The sequence below is a fragment of the Elephantulus edwardii genome, unplaced genomic scaffold (assembly GCF_000299155.1).
Source record: "Elephantulus edwardii isolate Elephantulus edwardi_28Jun2011 unplaced genomic scaffold, EleEdw1.0 scaffold00234, whole genome shotgun sequence".
In the NCBI taxonomy this organism is placed as follows: Eukaryota; Metazoa; Chordata; class Mammalia; order Macroscelidea; family Macroscelididae; genus Elephantulus; species Elephantulus edwardii.
Genome location: NW_006399984.1, coordinates 2,440,130 through 2,462,246, shown reverse-complemented (window position 1 = coordinate 2,462,246; position 22,117 = coordinate 2,440,130). Strand labels below are relative to the sequence as shown.

At 39.8% G+C, this 22,117-nt stretch overlaps 1 protein-coding gene across 1 annotated transcript in view; it reads left to right on the top strand.

The window, feature by feature from the left end:
• Positions 1 to 22,117, top strand: part of HERC2 (HECT and RLD domain containing E3 ubiquitin protein ligase 2) — a 439,756-nt gene that overhangs the window by 45,488 nt on the left and 372,151 nt on the right. Inside the window, exons 5-14 of the mRNA XM_006898588.1 lie at positions 2,090 to 2,190; positions 2,662 to 2,818; positions 4,366 to 4,476; positions 4,966 to 5,137; positions 7,529 to 7,702; positions 9,487 to 9,675; positions 9,894 to 10,045; positions 14,581 to 14,738; positions 14,818 to 14,931; positions 18,786 to 19,037. Coding sequence (XP_006898650.1) covers positions 2,090 to 2,190; positions 2,662 to 2,818; positions 4,366 to 4,476; positions 4,966 to 5,137; positions 7,529 to 7,702; positions 9,487 to 9,675; positions 9,894 to 10,045; positions 14,581 to 14,738; positions 14,818 to 14,931; positions 18,786 to 19,037 — 1,580 coding nt within the window. The remainder of the gene's footprint in view (positions 1 to 2,089; positions 2,191 to 2,661; positions 2,819 to 4,365; positions 4,477 to 4,965; positions 5,138 to 7,528; positions 7,703 to 9,486; positions 9,676 to 9,893; positions 10,046 to 14,580; positions 14,739 to 14,817; positions 14,932 to 18,785; positions 19,038 to 22,117) is intronic.

The following is a 22,117-nucleotide window of genomic DNA, read 5'->3' as shown; positions in this document are numbered from 1 at the left end:
ATGTAAAAATGAAATAGTTTTAGATCACTGTGTCTGTATGAAATTAGTTAATTAGTTTAGCATTACTTAATTAAAATAAAATTAATTCTTCTAGTTTGTTTTTCTGGATCATAATATTTAGTGCAAAGCTAATAGATTACTTGCTCCATTTACCCCCTTTCTGATGAGTTTTAATATTGCTCTTATTAGAAGAGATTCTTTCAGACAAAATTTTTTATATGTTGATTTACATGAACAAATTTTCTCTGAAGTATAACTAAACGCCATCAATATACTGAAGACTTGTGTTTTGAATAACTAGGTATTTACTAAGCTTTTCTCTTCAGAAGGCTATAGACAATAGATTGTCAAGTGAAATATCTATTTTATAAGGTTAACAGAGAGGGTTAAAATAGTGGCTTTTACTCCTTGTTTAACAATCAGAAAGTACAGGAGACATAGAGAAAAAAGCAGGAAACAAAACCAAACCTGTCATCTAGTCATACAGAGATGAGAATTGTTTAAGTATAGCATATTTTTTGTTTTTTAAATGTAATCTTCTTGTCCCATATGTATAATGGTTTTGATTTGTTTTTGTTGTATACCACTAAGTTGGAACTGACTCATAATTGGCCCTCCAGCAGGTTTTCAGAAGAGCAAATCACACATTAGGAGATTGTCTTGTCTTTCTCCTACAGAGCAGCTGATTCAAGCCATGGACAGAGAAGATTGTAGTCAATTTATTTTCCTTGAACATCCTTACACTGGAGAGCTATGTGTTGAAATACTTAATTATCTTAAAGTATATAGGCCCAGGGTTAGAACCTCTTTTTCTGGAAGCACGATCCTTTCTGCTTGGAGCAGCTTTTTTTCCCCAGTGGTTACTGTTCTGACAGGCCTTTTCATAATGTGCTCTTAAAGTATGGTTCTTCACTTAAAGATGGATGTCTCCTAAAATTCTGTATTTTGTGTGGTTCATATTCCTCTTTCATAAATGAAGTTAACTTTCCTCAGTTCTGTTGCCTAGGTTGCCTCCTTAGAGGCAGCCAACCTGCTCCTCCTCAAAGGCAGCCTGATGCACTATCAAAGGATTTGTTAGAAACCCTATGCTTTCCCTTTTATTTTTACTTGACATTGTATCTTGGGGAGGTCATTTCATATTTCCCCCTTTTCCAGTAGCACTTCTCACAGATCATGGAAGTGAAAATGTTAATAAATTGGGGACTATAGTTCAGTTGAAATCCGTTCACAATTAAGTTTATTCTAACATTTTATATTTTTTCTTTTTTTCAGGGCAAAGGTACCCTTTGTAAAACTTTTCAAAATGCAAAAAGAAAATTGAAATTGAAACTTGTAAAACTTAAGCAAATGCATATATGTGTAGTACAATTTTTTTTTTAATTTTGGTTGTGCAAATTTTTAAGATACTTAAAGATGATAAGACACCCAGTTGAGCAAAGGGGTGACTTCAGAGTTGGTGGTAAGATGGGGCAAGACTTGTCAGGTGGGCTTTAAACTTAGCCTCCCAATAGATTTAAAATGTGAATGAATGCAGGTTCGAGAGCACATCTAGGTGTGTCCCTTTCAAACTTATTTGGTACCTTCTTCCCTTTTTTGTTGTTTATGTGTTTATTGTCCTTATCTGGTCTCCCCCTCATTAGATGTCACTTCCCTGAGGTTGATAAGCATTTTTCCAAATGATTAAAATTCCTTACTAGTTTTTTCAAAGGAGGAAAAACGATTAAATGAAGACATTTGAAACATTTTTAAATAAAGGTGCTTGTATTTCTACCATTTTAAAAGGAAAAGTTAAAAAATAGCATTTTACCTGACTCTGCTCAGCATTGCTCTCCAGTGAGAACAAGCTTCCTGGCTGACCCTTCATAGGTTTTTGGGGCTGTATATTAAATGGGAAGAAATTGCCCTTCTTTGTTTTGAGTTGCTGAGGGTGGACTGTAACTGCCTGCCTGCCTGCCTGCCTGCCTTTAGGTTAATATCCCAACTCAGTATGGGCTGTTCTCTAAGTGCTCCTTTGTGTTTTTCATTTTCTTTGTACTGTCTGCGCATTCCTCTGACTAGTTATCCCATTCCCTGTTTGTATTTTCCACAGTTCCCGACCGACAGGCAAAGGAGTTGAGGGACTTGCAAGAGTTGGATCCCGAGCAGCCCTTTCTTTTGCTTTTGCATTTTTACGCAGAGCCTGGCGATCAGGTAATGTCTTGTTTCACCTCTGCCCCCTTTACTTCTTACCCCAATCCAGCTATCTCTGGGCAACCCTGTAGCATCTGTGCCATTTAAAAAAAAAAAAGATGAGAGACTTCAGAGTCTTTCTTCTTGGCCTTTCAGTTTTTTCTTCTTTAATCAGACAGAGTGTCTGTGTGCATGCACGTGCTTGTGTGCTCACTTCTATCCATGAGTGATACAGTACAGTGGAAAACCTCAATTATAGACTTCTTTTCTAAAAGAAAAGTTAGTACTGTACCTCAAGGAGCCATAAAATAGAGTTGACTTTGAGTCAACTGTTACATTTAATCTCTGGTATTCTTAGAGTATGTCATGAAGAAAAGTGAGAGTGAGTAATGATGTCTCTCAAGCTGAGAGACATTAGTATGAGGAGGGGAGCTTGGATGGTGTGTATTGCCAAGTGTGTGTGGTCTCTTCTGAAATTGAATGTGAACCTAGGTGAAGATGCAGACCTGTGCAGTGAGCTGTTGCAAGAGTCCCTGGATGCCCTGAGAGCACTTCCTGAGGCCTCTCTCTTTGATGAAAATACTGTGTCTTCTGTGTGGCTAGAGGTTGTGGAAAGAGCTACAAGATTTCTCCGATCTGTTGTGACAGGGTGAGTCTTTTTTGTCATGTGTTCCAGTAGGAAGGTTCTAACAGTGTGTCCTCTCAACTTACTCTGTTTTAGCTAGGAAATGTGGGCTATGTTTTGGCAGTGTATTTTTAGTGTGATTCTTTGTCTTTTAAAATAATTTGATTGAAATATTCTGATTTGACCCAGAAAGCTGTTGTGAATGTAATGAGAACATAATGATGCTTTCTGTAATTTATTTATTTTGAGATATGGTAATCATTTCAGAATCATTGTGTCTGATCACTTATTAATTACTTTATGGTAGAAATGAAAACACCACCTGAGGATTGGTGTTATGTATTTACAATTTTAGTGTAGGTATTATGAGTAAATAATTACTTCTGTTGTACATTTCACTTTATATAAAGCATTTAAAACCTAATCTACTTGTTTTAGTATATTTAAAACACTTTGCATGTGAATAATTTTTTAATTTTCTCCAAAGAAAAACATAAACACCCTCTTTGAATGATGTGCATTGTTCTGTTTTTAGAAGGATCAGACCCCTGTATTCTCTCCTCACTGCAGACGCCTTCCACTGACTTGAGTGCTGATGGGTTTTGTGACCAGGTGTTTGAGGGCCTTTTTTGAGGGCATTGATAAAGACATTCCTATAGAGGCTTAAGGGAGCTTTAGTAGTTGAATGCAAAGAAATTGCACTGTCAACCCAAACGCATAGGGTTCACATCCCTTGGGCATTCTGTGGGAGGAAAACAGGTGGTCTCCTTTCATACAGTTTATAGCCTCTGAAAAGCTGCTGAAAGATCGGACAGTTAGCTTTGTGTTAGTTCCAATTTGATGTCACAACAGAGGTTTAAGATTGGAGACTCTGGAAAATTATTGTTGTTGTTATGTGTCGTTGAGTCGTCTGAAACTTGTCCTGTCCTGAGCCAGTCTTGCACATAGAGTTTTCAAAGGCCTGTTATATTTCAGAAGTGGATGGCCAATCCTTCTTCCTAGTCTCTCTGAATTTGGATGATTAGTTCTGGAAAATAGGCTTGTAATTAATTTGAAAAATTCAACTGCACTGGTGATGTCATGAGATTTTCCCTTTCCCTCAGTCACATTTTTAACTATTGGATAATGATATTGGATAAGTTAAAATGTTTTTCTTTGATCATATAAAAATAAGCATAGACATCTTGCCTATGGATCCTCAAGTACTTTTAGAAATTGACCCTTTAGTACTTTCTGGAGGGAATTGTTGATAATTTACAGACACTACATTTTATTGGGACTGGACAAATATTTAAACCTTTTTCCTTCAGCTACTTCATGTATGCCTTCTAATGTAATTCTGTCTTACATAAAATTAGTAAAATATATTAACACATTAAAATATATTTTTAAAGTTAATTATAATTTAAAATATCAATACATTTGTGTAGCAAGTCTTAGGCTTGATTCTAAATAATATAAATTTGATTTCTTTTGGTGAGAGAGATTATATAATACTGTTTTACTTTTCTCTTAAGCATGATGACTTTCTCTGACACTGCTTTATCCCAATGGCATTGCTTTTGTTTAAGGGATGTCTATGGGGCGCCTGGCACCAAAGGAACCGGGAGCATTCCCCTGCAGGACCAGCACTTGGCCTTGGCCATCCTGTTGGAGCTGGCCGTGCAGAGGGGCACTTTAAGGTGAGAATTCTACAGGAGGCCAGTGCTTTAGTGAGGTTCCTCTGCACTTAGCGAGCTTCTGTAATTGATGATATTTTATTTAATTATTATCTGTAGCAGATGCACAATGGTCTCTGTTCAAAAATCTTGCTCTTTATTTAAATCCAGGTTTACATAGATTTTTCTTCCTTTTCTTTTTATATCTGAGTTCTGCTTTCCTACATTTTTCTGAAATAGTTATTTATTTTTATTTTCTCGTTTAACGCCTTGGAACTTAGAGAAAGAGCTATTTGATCTTCTTATAGATTGTGACATAGATTTTATAAATAACAAAAGCTAGAATCTTTGTTATCAGTGATTTTTATTGTCTGATTATTTTCATGACTGTTTTAGTTTTCCTTTAATCTAGTGTATATCTTGTCAATTTTGTTTAGCTGTTTGCTTTTATTTTTGATGGCCCATAGCAAAATATTAATCTGTTTTCACTTGAGAATATATTTTCTCTTTTAGTCAAATGTTATCTGCAGTCATGTTATTGCTGCAGTTGTGGGACAGTGGGACCCAAGAAACTGACAATGAGCGGTCTGCACAGGGCACAAGTGCCCCTCTGCTGCCCTTGCTGCAGAGATTCCAGGGCATCCTCGGCAACAAGGATGCACTTCACCCAGAGGCTGATGTTCATGTAAGCATCCCCGGTGCTCTTGATCCACACTTGAAATTTCTGACTAGACCATGGTATACATGTCCTTGGAGGTGGTGGTTTTTGGGGGTATTTATGGTTAGTCAGGTTGGAAGGTGGGAAAGCTTTGCTTGATCATGTAAAGAAGTTACAGGAAGTCACATTGTGGGTTCAGCTTGTATGATAGAATGTTCCATGAGGTATTCTCCTTGATAATTCTCCTGGGCTCTGCGTTTTTGTTTTTGGTTTGAGTATTTTGCCTGTCAAATTTTTTTCTGCCATAGTAGAATAATGTAAACCTCTAGTACATGGGGTTTAGCACTTGTTCACTTCCAGGAATTCCTTATTAGTGCATGTTTGCGATGACCGAGCTGAGACTTAGATACTGTAGAACATATAACAAAAGAATGCTCTCTTGTGAAAGAGTTGTTAATAGAGGCATGAAGATAAGTGAAACTCTTGATATATTTCAAGTATAGAAAATGAGACTCATTATTGATCCTTGGATTAGATAGATAGCATAGGGCAGCCATGCATTAAATTTCAAGAGAAAGGTTAGCACATTTGAGGATATAGTATCTTTAGCCAGGCTCATAGGAGTGTTCCAACATGAAATATCACTTTGTCTACATGTGTAGAAAACACATATCCAGCCATCTTAATCCAGCCATCTTAATAGGAGAGCAAGGTAAGTCATCACTCTTTCCCCTGTTATACTGTTTGTGAAAAAGCACCATAGATTGGTGAGCACCAGCATTGCCATCATCCCAGAACCAAATCTGAAACACACACTTTAAATACATATTAGGAAAAAACATTTGAATTGCCAGTTTACCTTGCTGACTCTGCCTGTGGGCTAATCCAGGGGAGACCACAGCTCCCTGAGCAGGCTGGAAGGCCACGTTCATTTCAGTGTGCAGCATCAGTCTCCTCTGACTCCTCTTTAGAAGTAAATGTTGAGTTTCCCAATTTTTATTTATTTTTTAGAAAGATGCAGCCATTCCATTATATTATTTCAGCTCAGTTTATCTATTTTATGGCGGTGACAGAATTGAGTAAATAAAATTAGATTTTTCTGGGAAAAAAAAAAAAAAGAAAAAAAAATTAGATTTTTCTCCCAAGTAGGTAACATTTAAATGAAAATAAAGAGTTTTGTATTTGGTTTTTAAAGTCAGGTTGAGATGCTATTTGTATCACTCCAAAGCTAGTTCTCGAAGGTCCTGAAGGAGCCATGGTTTGCAGGTGGTTTGGACTCTATTAGTAATCCCTGTGGAGTTAACACCTACACTGAACAGATTTAAAGATGATGCATACATTCACATGATGGAATACTATGCAGCATTGAGGATCAATGATTTTGAAAAATACTCTATAACATAGAAGAGGCTAGAGTGCATTTTGCTGAGTAAACTAACTCAGGTGCATAAGAACAAATACTGTATAAGACGATTATTGTAAAAACAGAAGTGAGATATGTATAGATATACAAAGAAGGAAGTGGGCAGGGAACTGGTGGAGTGGGGGGACTATCACTGGGTTGAAGAGTTTAGTGAGTGGAGAGAGGGAGCAGAGGGGAAAATTCAAGAATGAAGCATTAAAAAAAAAAAGATACTGCATTATTGTAAACTCCAAAATTAAAAGGAAGACTATGTTTTAGTTTTTCTAGTCTTCAATAAAGATTGAAGCTTAACTTCAAGAAGACAAAGATTCTCACCACTGGACCCGTTGTCAGCACCATGATAGAGGGAGAAGAGTTTGAGTTTGTTAACAGTTCAGCTTGTTTGGTTCCACTATCAACACTTTTAACACCAGCAGTCAGGAAATCAAAAGATGAATTGCATTGGAAAAATCTGCTGTCGGGGACCTTTCCAGAATACCAAGCAGCAGTGATGTCAGTCTAGAGATTAAGGAGTGCCTAATCCAGGCTATGGTCTTTGCAGTTACTTTTATGCGTCAGAGAGCTGGACAGTGACTAAAGATGACAGCAGAAGAATCGAAACCTTCAAATTGTGGTGCTGGAAAGAGCCTTAAACATACCATGGACCGCCAAGTAGACAGATAGGTCTGTCTTGAAGAGGGTGAAACCAAGTCTCTCCTTGGAGGCTAGGATTTTGAAGCTCTGTCTTACATACTTAGGGCACGTTGCCAGGAGAGATGGGTACTTGGAGAGGGACATCATGCTTGTAAGGGTGAATGGACAGCACAGGAGTGGAAAACCCTGGGTGAGATGGATTGATACAGTGACTAGGGCAATGGTGGTTGATGTGTCGGAATTAGTGAGACTGAGGGCAGGGTTCAGAACTGCTGTATGCAGGGTTGCAATGGGTCAACTTGAAGACACATAACAACAGCACAAAAATTTCTTTGTGTTATTTGTTTGCATTTCTTATCTAGCTCTTATCTGGCCCTCTCAGCCCCAATGAGAGTTTCCTGAGGTACCTTACTCTACCACAAGACAATGAGTTGGCCATTGATTTACGACAGACGGCAGTTGTCGTTACAGCCCACCTGGACCGCCTGGCAACCCCTTGTATGCCTCCTCTGTGTAGCTCTCCAACATCTCACAAGGTATTTGCTATATTAGTCATCTTTATATATTTTAATTAATCAGTAATTCCATGAAATTCTCATTCTGTGCTTGTATGGATCTTTTCTGTGATGTTGAGTGTGGGACCTTTATAATAGCTTTTTAGAATCTGTGAGAGTGAGTACTCATATGATCTGTAGCTTTGGCCCATTTGAACCATCTTGTTGGCATCTGTTGTCCTTTGGGGCACTGGTATGATTTTGGAGTGTATCTGCTTCCTAGACAGTGTGATAGTGGTAATGGTGTTTAGTTGCGGGATCTTTCTGTGTTAGACACTCTGCCCTCCTTGAGTGTTCTTTCATGTTCTTCTGGGCAGCCTCATCAAGTAGGTAAGCCATCTAAGGTGTAGTGTCCCGGACTCCAGGCTCAAGGATGTGTCCAAGAGCCACAGGAAAGTTCTTGCACCTCACTTAATTTATTGTTATTGTTGTGTGCCATCGAGTCAGAACAAACTGTCCACCTTGTTGTTGTTGATTGTCTTCAAGTCAATCACAATTCATAGCGACCCTATGTACAAAAGACCTGAAGCCCCTCTACAACTATTGACATTTATCAGAGTTCATAGAGTTTCCGGAGGCATGCTGTTTAGGAAGTGGGTGCCACTTCTGATTACTTTGTATTATTTTTCTGCTTAACTATTGTTGAATACCATGGAGTTGTAACTGACTCATAACTGAACCTCCGGCAGGTTTTCAGAGGTAGTAAATCACACAGGAGGTGATTCCCTTGCCTACTCCCAGGAAGCCACTGGTGGATTTGAACTCCGTGCCTTTGAAATTGCAGGGTAGCTTCTTACCACTGTTGTTGTTGTTAGGTGCCATTGAGCCGAGTACTACTCATAGCGACCCTATGAACAAAAAGATCTGAACCTAGTCCTGTCCTGCACAGTCCTCATACTTCCTGACACACAAGAGCCCATTGCAGCAATCACCTTGCAGTCCACTTGGTTAAGGGTTGTCTTCTTCGCTAACCCTCTACCCTTCCCAGCACCATGTCCTTCTCCAAGGAATAGCATTTCCTAGCAATATTTCCAAAATATGTGAGGCGAAGGCTCATCATTCTTGCCTCCAAAGAGCACTCTAGCTGTACCCTCTCCAAGACATATCTATTCATTTTCTTGGCCATCCATGGGATGTGCAGTGCTCTTCTCCCACAACACAGCTCAAAAGCATCAATTCCTCTTCTGTCATCCTTATTCATTGTCCAGTTCTCGGATGCATAGCTAGTAATTGGAAAGACAATGGCCTGAATAAGACACACCTTAGTCCTCAACCTAACATCACTATTCCCCAATAATTTGGCAAAATCCAATTTGGCAGATTTTCCCATTGCAATATGTCTCCTTATGTTCTGACTGCTCGTTCCAAGGGTGTTAATTGTGGATGAACCTGTTGACAGTTTCGATCTTCTCTTGTCTATCATGACACTGCCTGTTGGTCCAGTGGACCACGAGAACTCCCTCTTAATTTTTAGGGTAGTGATTAATCTACACGTGTTTCTATATGTGAGTATGTGCATACCTGCTCTTCTTGGTTTATATATAATTGTGCTTGAAAATGTGAACTGGCTGGGGAAAATGTTTTTTTATGTATTTGATATTTCCTAGTGTTGTAGTACGCTTGACTCCCTAATGGTCGTGTCCGCATATATTTACAGAGTATACTTTCTTTACTTTTTTTGTTACTAGCATAAACTGTTTTATAAATAATGAAACACATTTATGTGAGAAAGTCTGCTTTTACAAAAAATGGTTATTATTTTACAGGGGTCATTGCAAGAGGTCATAGGTTGGGGGCTAATAGGATGGAAATATTATGCCAATGTGATTGGTCCAATTCAGTGTGAAAGCCTTGCCAGCCTGGGTGTCACACAGATTGCCTGTGCAGAGAAGCGCTTCCTTATTTTGTCAAGGAGTGGCCGTGTGTACACACAGACCTACAATAGTGATGCTCTGGTAGGTACTTTAGTTGGACTTGTATTCCTGTAAAGCATTCCTGTCATTGGTTCCGAGTTTTTTTTGATGCATGCAAGTCACATACATTGAATAGAGAAATGACTAGCTAACATTAGAGTTGGATTTGTTACATTGAAATGTATGATTGAGGAAAGTCATGTTATTTTCATTGTTTTTGTACTGATTTGTAATTTTACTTCCAATTTTTCCTTTTTCAGGCCCCGCAGCTGGTCCAGGGTCTTGCTTCTAGAAACATTGTAAAAATTGCTGCACATTCTGATGGTCATCATTACCTAGCCTTGGCAGCCACTGGAGAAGTTTATTCCTGGGGGTGTGGGGATGGAGGACGACTAGGTCATGGGGACACTGTGTATGTATGGCATTATTCTTTTATTGGACTTGGTTTCCTTTATATTGCTGTTTCTAAGATTGAGGAGTAAAATAAAATTATAGCTGTGACTTTTTAAAGCTATTGTTACTTGTATACTAGGCTGGTCTTTTCTTGACAAACCTGTGGAAGTGTCCACAGTAAAGAGGGACAGTTTGTTTTTTTTTCTTCAGCTTCAATAAAACTAGATTTTTTTTCTACTTTTCTCTAAATTAATTCTGCAGAGTTTGAGAAAATGAATTTGACTCGCATTTTCAGTCTGTATTCTTAAATGTGTCAACATTGTCCAGCAGATTAGGATATGTATTTGAACCATAAGGTTTTTGTCACAGTCTTTAAAAGGAACAATTTCTTTGGGTTATTGTACATTGTGGAGGCTTTTTATTACTTTTGAGAGAACAGAAAAACATTTAAGTTAGAGATGTAAGACTGTAAAACGTGAGAGTTTTGAGAACTCCCAGACTGATGGGATGCTTTTATGTGTTGGTGTTATGTTTGGGAACTGGCAGCAGAAACTTTTTATTGAGAGTAAAATCTAGCAATCTCTGTTAATGTGTATCATAGATTTATACAGTAGATGAAACAGCAGCAGGATTTGAAATGATCACCTTCTGGACATTGCCTGCCCCAGAGGTCTCTGGTGCATTCTGTATGTGAATGCAGTGAGATACATACTGGAATCAAATATTCACGCCATTGCTCTATCACAGTAACTCGAAAAACTCAACTGTGATAAAAGCTGTTACATGTTTAATGTTACACATTTATTGTGAGGGCCAAAATATTAATACTGTACCAGTGTTGTTAGAACTTTGGACAGATGTGGTAAGATTATTATGAAAAAAGCATGAAGAATATAAAATTTAGATTTGTTACTCTCAGACTGGAAAGGGATGGTGTCATTGGCATAGGCATACTGTGACTTAAAAAGTATTTTAAGTTACCTTCTCAAAAAAGTTAGCTTTGAGTATTTTTTTGGGGGGGGGTTTCAGTAGTTTTTTTTTCTTTTTTCCTTTTCTTTTTTTTTTAATTGGGAAAAACATATTGGGGGTACAAGGAGGTGAGGGTTGGGGGCAGAAGGGTGAGGATGGGCCAGGATGCAGTTGAAGAGCTGCACAGTTTGGTCGGTGGGGGGAGTAGGTGAAGGAAATGATGAGGGTCTAGTGGGGACCAGATGCTACAGAGGAATGACATGCATTTTCCAGTAGTAATTAAACCAACTGTCTTATTGATTTGGGAATTGGATGCCGACTCTCTGGCTTCCTCATGCTAAACAGGGGCATAGATGTAAAGGGGGGAAGGGAGGATGCTCTATCACCTTACTGGTGGTCTTGGGTTAAAGCTGCTTGCCTTCTTGCTCTGTTGGAGATATTTTCCTGTCATTTGCTCCCCTCTGGATTGCAAAGTGTTTCCCCAGGTGGGTCCAGTGGGGATGGCTGGTTGAACCCAGAGGCTCCATCCTCCTTTGCTTCCTTAGCTGTCAGTTATATTTCCTTTTTGTCACTGGCACTAGGTTCAGGGTCAATTCTGGAGTAAAACTCAGTTAAGGTTACCTATAGAAAAGGGAGCAAACCTAGAAAGAACAAACTTGTGAGTTACAAATAGAAGGGCTTTGAGGGTGTTGCGTTCAGGTTTACTGGGGGGGGAGGGTGGCAGACGTGGCTAGGTAACATTCTCTGGATACCCTAGGCATTCTTTTTTTTTTTTTCTTCTTCTCCTTCCCCACCCAGGGGTCAGATGGCACAATCTGGGGACTGAGGAGCTCACCCTGAGGGCCACGACGGCTCGCCCCGAGCCGGGGGCCAAGCGCAGCCCACCCTGGGCAGAAGGCCAGGACGGCTCGCCCCGGGCAGAGGGCCGCGACGGCTCGCCCCGAGCCGGGGGCCAAGGGCAGCCCATCCCGAGCAGGGCAACACCCCCCAGGAGCTGGCTGGTATACTCCCCCTCCAATTGCCCCTACCCCAGTCTGGTCCCTTCACCTGACTGAGGACTCTTTGGTCAGGGATAGTGTTTCCAATTCCAGCACTGCCACTTTTACCCCCCTCCCCCCAATAAGTGGTCATACTGTATTTTGAAGTAGGTGTCACTGCCCTCCCCCTTTATATATGATAAAGGGAACCTGAGAATTGTGAACAGACTCCCCACAGGTCTAACCATCTTTTGGCAGAAGCATTCAACAGAACAAAATATGTGGTGCATTTAGGATGTGGGTCCTCTTGTGCATGCTGCCACTATTAAGGTCGTCAGACTCACAGTGACTTTCAGCAATCCATTGCATAGTTAATTGTCCTCTTTGGCCTGTCCAGTGCATAGGTAATTGTCCTCGTTGGCCTTTCCAATACATAGGTAATCGTCTTCTTTGGCCTTTCCAAGGAAACCAAAACCTGCAGATGGCGGGAATGCATCCCATCCCCCACCTCCTACGCAGGCAGCCAGTGGTGTGCGCCCCCCCCCCCAGCGCAGGAGGCCTGCGGGAGGTGCGCGGCCCCCCCAGCGCGGGCTGCCGTTGGTGTGCGCCTCCCCACCCCGCCGCATGGGCACTTGGCGGGTGCGCGGCCCCTCTTGTGTGGGTGGCCAGCGGGTGCGGGCTTTCCCCACAGCCGCCATCCTGGCTCCAAGTATTCTCTCCAGACCAAGTCCACCTTGCGGCAGTGTGGTGGCTTCACTGTACCAGTCTTGAGGAGGGCCGGTGCCCAGCATCCATCCTGGGTGAGGGAATCCATTCATTCAGGCTGTGGAAGCCTCATGGAGCTGCAGCAGCTGTTTGGTGCGGCTCGGGCTCTGCGGGGTGGAGGGGGTTGGTTGGGAGCCACGAGACTCACCCATTTCTCCTTGGGAATCCTTGAATTCCTGTTGTTGAGCCTTGATCTTCACTGAGGGCCAGTCATCAACTGATTAAGTGTTCAATTATCAATAAGCCGAAGTCTGTGGAAGGCCATAATGGCCGTGCTTTAAGTGGTTTCCTGCTCCCGCAGCTCACCACGCTGTCTCTGCCTCTGCTGCCATCTTGGATCTCTAGTATTGTTTTTATTACCTGATTTATGTTATTTATTTTTTCAACTCATTTCTGCCTATTCAGAACCAAGTCATAACGTATAGATATCCAGTCGTTTTCAGAGCCTGTAAATTGTATGAGAGGAGAGATTGGCCATCTTTCTTCCAGGAGCAGCTGCTGGATTTGAACCACCTCGCTATTTGTATTTTTGTTGTTGTTATGAACCATCCTGTCAAACATAGCTGACTTTCCAGTGGGTTTTCTGAGGCATTTAACAGTATGAGAGGAGATTGCCCATCTTTGTCCCATGTTGTATACTTTAGAATATATCAGCTATTTCATAATAAAATAGTACTCTGCTGAGATTAAGTACTAAAATGAATAGTCTGTTTGTTACCCTCCAAGTTCAGGGAAGAAAACAGAAATCCAAAAGAGAGAAAAAAGAGATAAAAGTTTAAGAGAAAGGGATCTCTGGTGGCCTAGTGGCAAGAAGCTGCACTTCAGTCCCTAAGGCATACAGTTAGAATCCACCAGATACTCTCCTGGTAGGGGCAATCTTTTCCTGTGCCAACTGGATCCATTTCAGTGGTACACAACAAAAAAAGAAAAAAGAGTTGGAGAAGGACTTTTAGAGAAGTTGGAATGAGGTAAAACAAGAAGTTACTGGAGTTGAGATTTTTGGCTATTTATACCTGTGTTAATTTATTTTACACAGTTCACAGAGTGAGTAGACCACACCTTTTGTGGAACTCTGTTTAGGGAGATTGGATTGCCTCAAGGGAGATGTGCCACTGCTCTGGGAGAAAGATGTATAATCTCCTCCCATTAATTTGTAGTCTCAGAAACATGATGAAGGGTTAGCTCTGACTTTGACTTGAAAGCAATGCATGAGTGAGTGAATGAGCCCAAGTGGGTTTATGTGTATACTTAACACGTTGCTGCACACTTTTAAATTGAGACCATGCTTAGAAACACATTTTTTTGCTGTCATTTTCGACAGTGTGTTAAGGAAATTGGTTATGAGTAAGAGTGAGCATGATTATTATGTTGTTGGTGTATACTTTTGAGTCAGAACCAACTCATATCTGAGTTTTCAGAGTTGGTTTTCAAAGGCAGTAAATCACTTGGAAGTAATTGCCCATCTCCCATGGAACAGTTGGTAGATTTGAACTGCATGCTGTAGGATGTTCCATTGCTTAGAAGTCACGTAGTTTTTTTCCTATAGTTTATGAGCATTCAAATAATTTGTAAATTCAGACCATTGTGACTAAAGCTGTTGTTGAACTGTGATGCATGTGTCTTTAATAGATGTTCTGAAATTCTGCTGGGTACCATTCTGCTGGCACTGGATACCTATTTAACAAAGTTTTGTTTTGGAGAGTTAGGTTTTTTAAAAATTAAATATTTAATTACTTCATAAGAAATTTGAAGGTAGAAACTGTGTTGGCTGTGATAATTCCTGCTAATTAATTTTTTGTCAATGTCTGGAATGGTATTTATTTGTATTCTTTTCTTTCCCCAGGCCTCTGGAAGAGCCCAAGGTGATTTCTGCTTTTTCTGGGAAGCAGGCTGGGAAGCATGTGGTGCACATTGCTTGTGGAAGCACATATAGTGCGGCTATCACTGCTGAGGGGGAGCTGTACACTTGGGGCAGGGGAAACTACGGTCGACTGGGCCATGGTACGTCTGCAGTGTGAAGATTGAGTGTGTACAGGGAAGTTGCTTCTTTTACAATAATGACAGTCCTGTCTCTTTGAAGGCTCCAGCGAGGATGAGGTCATTCCAGTGCTTGTAGCTGGGCTGAAAGGACTGAAGGTTATTGATGTGGCATGTGGAAGTGGGGATGCTCAGACCCTGGCTGTGACAGAGAATGGTATGTAGAGCACATGTTGCCCTTTGCAGCCTTTTAAAGTAGACAGTATGTCAACTATTGGAGCATAGTGTTCTTGAGATGCCAGTTCATCTAAGATGTATTGGCGGGACTGTAAAATACTTACAGAGTACAGGGTTTGGGCTTTTTGTTTCTTTTTTTTAAAAAAAAAAAAATTATACTGGCTTACTTACAAAGTTCATAGACATTATTTTTCACACTGGATCTTTCTAATTTTCTTTACCCACCTCTCCCCCTACCCATCAAATTATGTGACCCTATAATTATCCCCCTGCCCATCCTTACTCTTTGCTTCTACCTTCCCCCCCTTGGGTCCTTATACATGTTTTACTAATTACTTCTACAATAATGGTGTTATGCAGTATTTGTCCTTATGAGACTGAGTGAGTTCATTTAGAATAATGCTCTCCAGACCCTCCCAAGTTGAGTAGTAATTTTCAAAATCATTGCTCCTGCATGCTGTATAGTATAGAATAGATTTTTAAGGAATAAATGTTTCTATCCTTCAAACCTGATAAATGTGTCCTCAAGATAAACAATATACACTGAATAATGAATGAAACTCAGAACTAAAAAATGAGCAAACAGTGTAGCATACTATAGAATAACCTAGAGCAAGCAAGATTTAGAAGAAGCAAGCAATGTGGCTGAACAATAGAAAACTAAGTAATGTTAATGACTAGAGACAGTTCCAGATGTCATTCTATTTGGCATTATTCCACTAAAAAGAAAATGTAAACTAGAATAGTATCATGGACCTGCCCAGTGGTATCATAGGGATCTTTCTTCAGTATCAAGGTGTGGCATACATCAGCATTCAGTCACAGTCCCAGAAAGAATTGGCTGACACAGAAGAATTTCATGAAATAACATATGAGCAAGAGCCTGTGGTGTTGAAAGAGGAAGTTCAAGTTGCACTGAAGGAATTGACAAAAAAACAAGGCTCCAGGAGTTGACGGCATACCACTTGACTTATTTCAACAAATAGACGCTGCCCTGCATGTGCTAAGTTGTGAACAAATTGGGAGGAAAGCCACAAGCCAACTGACTGGAAGAGATCGATATTTGTTCCCATTCCAAAAAAAGGTGACCCAAAAATACCATATGCAATCAAGATTCTCCTGAAAATGATCCAAAAACGACTGGAGCAACACGTCAGCAGAGAACTAGCACACATGCAGGCTGAATTTAGAAGAGGTCGTGGTACTAGGGATATTATAGCTAATGTTAGGTGGATCTTGGCAGAACGCAGAGAGTACCAGAGGAATGTCTATCTGTGCTTCATTGACTATACGAAGGCTTTTGACTTGTGTGGATCACAACAAGCTGTGGCTGACTCTGAGAAGAACAGGAATCCCAGAACATTTGTTTGTGCTTATGCAAAACCTATACTTGGACCAAGAGGTCATATTCAGAGCAAGGAGACGTTGCATGGCTCAGAATTGGGAAGGGGTCCGTCAGGGACGTATACTGTCTCCATACCTTTTCAATCTGTATGCAGAACAGATCATCCGGATGCTGGGCTGTACGAGGAGGAATGTGACATCATGATTGGTGGAAGATTCATCAACAACCTGCGTTATGCGGATGATACAACCCTGCTTGCTGAAACTGAGGAGGACCTGAAGCACTTGTTGCAGAAGGTCAAAGACTGCAGCCATCAATTGAAGCTCATTATCAAGAAAACAAAGATTCTCACCACTGGGCCAATAGGCAGCATCAGTAAGGATGGTGAAGCACTTGTTGCAGAATGTTAAAGACTGCAGCCTTCAATATGAATTGAAGCTTAATATCAAGAAAACAAAAGATTCTCACCACTGGGCCAATTGGCAGCATCATTATGGTTGGTGAACAGTTGAGATAGTTAACAGTTTTAGTTTGCTTGATACCAGCAGCCAGGAAATCAAGAGACAAATTCCACTGGGAAAGTCAGGTGTCAGGTACCTCTCTGGAGTACTGGAGAGCAACAACATCAGTCTGGAGACCAAGGTGTGCCTGATCTGGGCTATAGTCGGTGCAGTTGCGTGCTATACATTGGAGAGCTGGACAGTAACTAGGGATGATAGAGATGTGATGCCTTTGAGCTGTGGTGCTGGAGAGGAGTGTTGAATATACCATGGACTTCTAGCAGAACAAAGAGGTTTATCCTAGAGAGGGTGAAGCTCGGCTGCTCCTTGAAGTCAAGGATTCTGAAAGTTTGTGTGACATTCCTTGGGCATGTTGCAAGGAGGGACCAGTCCTTGGAGAGGGATATCATGTTTGGGAGAGTGGAGGGATAGCACAGGAGAGGAAGACCCTCCATGAGATGGGTCGATTGAATGGACAGCACAGGAGAGGGAGACTCCGGATGAGATGGATTGATACAGTAACTGGGGCAGTGGGGTTGGTGTGTCAGGATTAGTGAGATTGGCTCAGTATAGGGAAGGGTTCAGAGCTCCTGTACATAGGGTCACTATACATCTCAGACAACTCAGTAGCATATATCCACTTCTTAAAACAGCATGCCTCTAGGAACTATGAAGTTTGAGAAATGTTGATAGTTGTAGAGGGACTTTGGGCCTTTGTTCACAGGGTCTCTATGAGTTGTGCTCAACTCGAAGGCAATCATTAATGACAACAACAATAAAGACGTTATTGAAAATGGAAAATTTTAAAAAAATTTTAAAACATAGCTATGATTCTTTCAAATCTTAAAACATTAGTAAAAATGGAAACTGCTCTGGGCAGTTAGGAAAGTAGTTGATGGCAGTGTTTAACTGAATCCATGTTGGCAGTGCATGTTTTCCAGTTTTTGTGTTTGGGTTTCCTGAGTTGAACATTGGAATACTTATTCTTTACATAGCTAGAGTACCTTTAAGTAACTACAGTTTTCGTGTTAGTTCAGGGACTAACCTGCTTTTACAAATAGAATTGTACTCTAATGGCTTAGTAATAAGGGCGATGGGCAGCCTTCTGTGTAACTTACTAATTCTGAAAACTTGCTGGAGTAAGCTATTACTTAGTTTTGATTCAGCAGTATGTAACAACAACAGAATATAGCTATGGCTGGTTTTTTTTTCTCTCATTGCTTCCATGCTGTCACGAGAAAAGTAGCAAAGACCAGATAGTTTCAGTTTCGATGATCTGTTTGTTACTGGCAGACTGTTTTGTCATTTACTGGGGTGAAAGTGAGTAGCTTATCAGACAAACTAGGGCAAAGATTGTGTCCTTCTTAATTTCTGGTGGAACTCCCTGGACAGACTTGTCAAAGGTTATGTGTCTTGTAATGGAAATAGGAGGAGAAGGAGTGTTTTCCCTCTAATTGCGCAAAAGGACAAAAGCTCAGGGATACCTAATAATTTAAGGTCAGTTTCCAAAAGGCAACAGCACAAGAGAATTCTTTATAACACAGTAACTAAATTTAAGAATTATGGTAACAGATGTTTGGGAACAAATGATACAGTTAACTCTTGGTTATAATGTTGACTGTTGGCCAGTAGGACCAGAGCAATTGCCAAGCTGCATGTCAGCTGTTTTGTTCTGTGGAGGAAATAGAGTGGATTGTCAGTGTTCAGGACACACTTAAATCGTGTTAAGGCCTCGCTCAAGTAAGGATCAGGATTTTGTTACTCCTTTAATTAAATAAAATCTAACTTTCCCTTTCTTAATTGCTGATATATGAGCCTTATAAAAATGCGATTTCATTTGGTCTGTAACACCCATTTGTTTTTAACTGAACACCTTAGTGGTCTAGATTTGAGTGCTTTATTGAATACATTATTTTCAGCCTTTTAAAAGATTGCATTAAAGTGTACTGACGTATTTTTTTAAACTTACATACCTTTGTATGTCTTTAGGTCAGGTGTGGTCTTGGGGAGATGGAGACTATGGAAAATTGGGCAGAGGTGGGAGTGATGGCTGCAAAACGCCAAAACTTATTGAAAAACTTCAAGACTTGGATGTTGTTAAAGTACGCTGTGGAAGCCAGTTTTCAATTGCTTTAACCAAAGATGGACGAGTTTACTCATGGGGAAAAGGTGACAATCAAAGACTTGGGCATGGAACAGAGGAACACGTTCGTTATCCAAAACTACTGGAAGGCTTACAAGGTAGGTGGAAAATGCATACTATTTTGAAACAGTTTGGAGCAGTTTCTTTATTCATCTGACAAAGTTGACAGATTTCTTCTATTGAATTTGTTATGAATGGACTTTTACTTAGAGCTATTATTTCTATTTTGGTAAATAAAGATAATGGAAAATTGACTTGTGCTGCAAACCCAAAGGTACAAGGTTCAAATCCACTAGCTGCTGTGTGGGAGAAAAATGGGCAGTCTCCTCCCGTTACTGCCTCTGAAAACCAACTGGATGGTCAGCTGTGGGTTGGTTCTGACGTGACAGTATACCTCAAGAATTTTTAAAAAACATAGGGAGCTCTGGTGGCCAGGATCTGAAAGGAGTTGTGCTGCTAACCTGAAGGCCATACCTCTCTCATAGTTTGATTCTACCAGCAGCTCCATGGGATATCTTTGCCCATGCAGTTTATAGCCTCAGCAACCTGGTGGAGGGTCAGCTATTTGATAACAATTAGAATTGTGTGTGGTTTTTCTGGTTCTGATTTGACAGCAGTCAGAGTTGTATGTGGTGTTTTTCCCGCCCTCTATGATTAAAGGATTTAGTAGCAGAGTTAATAGTTAAAATTCTGGTTTGAAACCCAGATACAATCTTTTGGAAGGTTTCTCAGTTCCACTCACTTGCAACTTAATGTTAAGTTTTAGGCCAGTTAATAATTTCATGCTGCTCCCTTGCAGTCTGTCTGGGGGCTTGGTTATAGGCCCCAGCTATGGTTCCCTAGGGGCAGTCCCTTGTCAGCTTTGTCTTACATTGGTTTTGGTCTCTGGTTCTTCATTGCTTCTGCCTTGTTTTGATCTCTTCCTCTGGCCTGAAGAACATGTACTGCATTCTTTGATCTTCTTTCTTACTGGTAGTGAGATGCCCATTTTGTGCTGCTGTATCTATTAAGTTTAACCTTGGAAACATGGCTAGACTACTGATTTTCATTTTGTTGCTATTGTGAATAAAGCCATGTTGAACCATATCTCTGTTTGCGTGTTGGCTCTGATTTGTCTTAGTAGAGTAAATTCAAGTAGTGGAATAACTGGGTCATGTGGAATTTCTATATTCACCTTTTGGAGAAAATGCTAAAATGCCTTCCATAGTTGTACTTTACAATCCCATCAGCAGCACATAAGCATTTCAGTCTTTAACCTGTATGCCAACATTTATTGTTTACTGTCGTGTTGAACTTTGCTTCTGCTGCTAGAGTGTGATGGTATTTCATTATTGTTTTGATCTGTATCTCTCATTGCCGGTGATTTTGAACATTTCCTCATATGTTTGTTGGCCATATTTTCCTTGGTGAAGAATCTTTTCATGTTTTTTGCCTATTTTATAATTGGGTTATCAATCTCTTTTTTGTGGAGGACCTGTAATAGTCTGTACATTTTAGTTACAAATCCCTTGTCTGAGTGGTCATTTCCAAATATATTTTTCCCCAGTCAGTGAGCTTTCTTTTGATGTAGTTGGACAAGATTTTTGATTGACACACAGGGATTTAATTTTTAGATGGTTTTGGTCGTGTTTGCATGCCTATTCATGCCACAGACGGAGGCTTCTAAAATTTCATGCCACAGACTGAGTCTTCTAAAATTGTTGTGATTTTTTTTTCTCTGATGATTTTTTAATTTACCTCAAACTCCCTGATTGTGCTGAATTTACTGTATGAAGAGAATTGAGGATCCTGTTTTAGTTTTCTGCAGGTTGATGCCCAGTTTTGCTAGCATCATTGGTTAATGAGGTGGTCATTTCCTTATTTAATGAGTTTCATTTCTTTGTTGAATATAATTTGATCATAGGTAGGGGGGTTGATTTCTGGGTTCTTGATTCTATTCCCTTGGTCTGTGTTTTGTCATTGTACCAATACCATGCTGTTTAAATACTGTGGCTTGTAGCAGTAAGTTATTAGATCAGGCTATGTGATGTCTTCTACTTTGTTTTTCAGAAGAGGCTGTTTATTCAGGATCTCTTTCCTTACCTAATGAAATTTAAAATTGCCTTTTCTGTCTCCTTGAAAAGTGAGGTTGATATGTGTATTGGGATTATATTGAACCTACAGATTACTTAGGTTAATTTGTTATCTTCATAATGTTGAAACTTCTTAACCATGAACAGGGAGTATTTTTCGATTGAATTCTGTCTCTTGCTGTATTTTGCAGTAGTGTTTTGTAATTTTCCTTATATAGGTCTTTTGTGCCTTTAGTTAAGTTTATTCCTGTTCACTTCATCTTGTTATTGGCTGTTATAAATGGTATTACTTTTCTTGTTTCTTTGTCATTGTTTTCTTTCTTGCTGTATTGAAATCCTCCTGATTTTGTATATTGATTCTGTGTCATGCTACTCTGCTGAATTGGTGTACTAGATCAGCTTTTTTTTAGTCCTTAGCGTTTTCTGTGTGCACTATCATATCTGCATAAAGCACCAGTTACAGAATAAGAATGCTGAGAGTGGACATCCTTGCCCTGCTCCCTGTTTGCAAGGAGCAAGCCTTTTAGTCTTCTCTCCATTGAGAATGATGTTGGCTCTTGGTTTTGTGTATATACTTGTAACTGCATTGAGGAAATTTCTCTTTATCCTATTTTATTGAATGTTTTAATCAAGAATGGGTTTTTGGATTTTGTTAAAGGCCTTTCAATTGGTAGAATTTTATAGTTCTATTCCTTTGTTTTAATTAATGAATTACATTAATTTTGATCATGATTAAATTTTTTTAATATATACTTTTGGTTTCTATGGATTAGGATTTTGTTAAGGATTTTTGCATCTCTGTTCATCAGAGATAAGTTGTCTATAGTTTTCTTTTTTGGTGATGTCTTTGCTGGTTTTAGAATCATGATCATGTTTGCTTCATGGAATGACTCTGGGAGTGTTTCTTCTTTTTCTGCGTTTTGAAATAATTTAAGTAAAATTGATAATATTTCATCTCTGAATGTTTGATAGAATTCACTGGTAAAGTGGTTCGGGTGAGGACCTTTTTTTGCAAGTTTTTTTTTCCCACTCTCTTCCCCTCCTTTATTCCTTTTTGCAAGTTTTTTTATCACCTGCTAAATTTCTTCTTTTTTTTTTATTTTTTT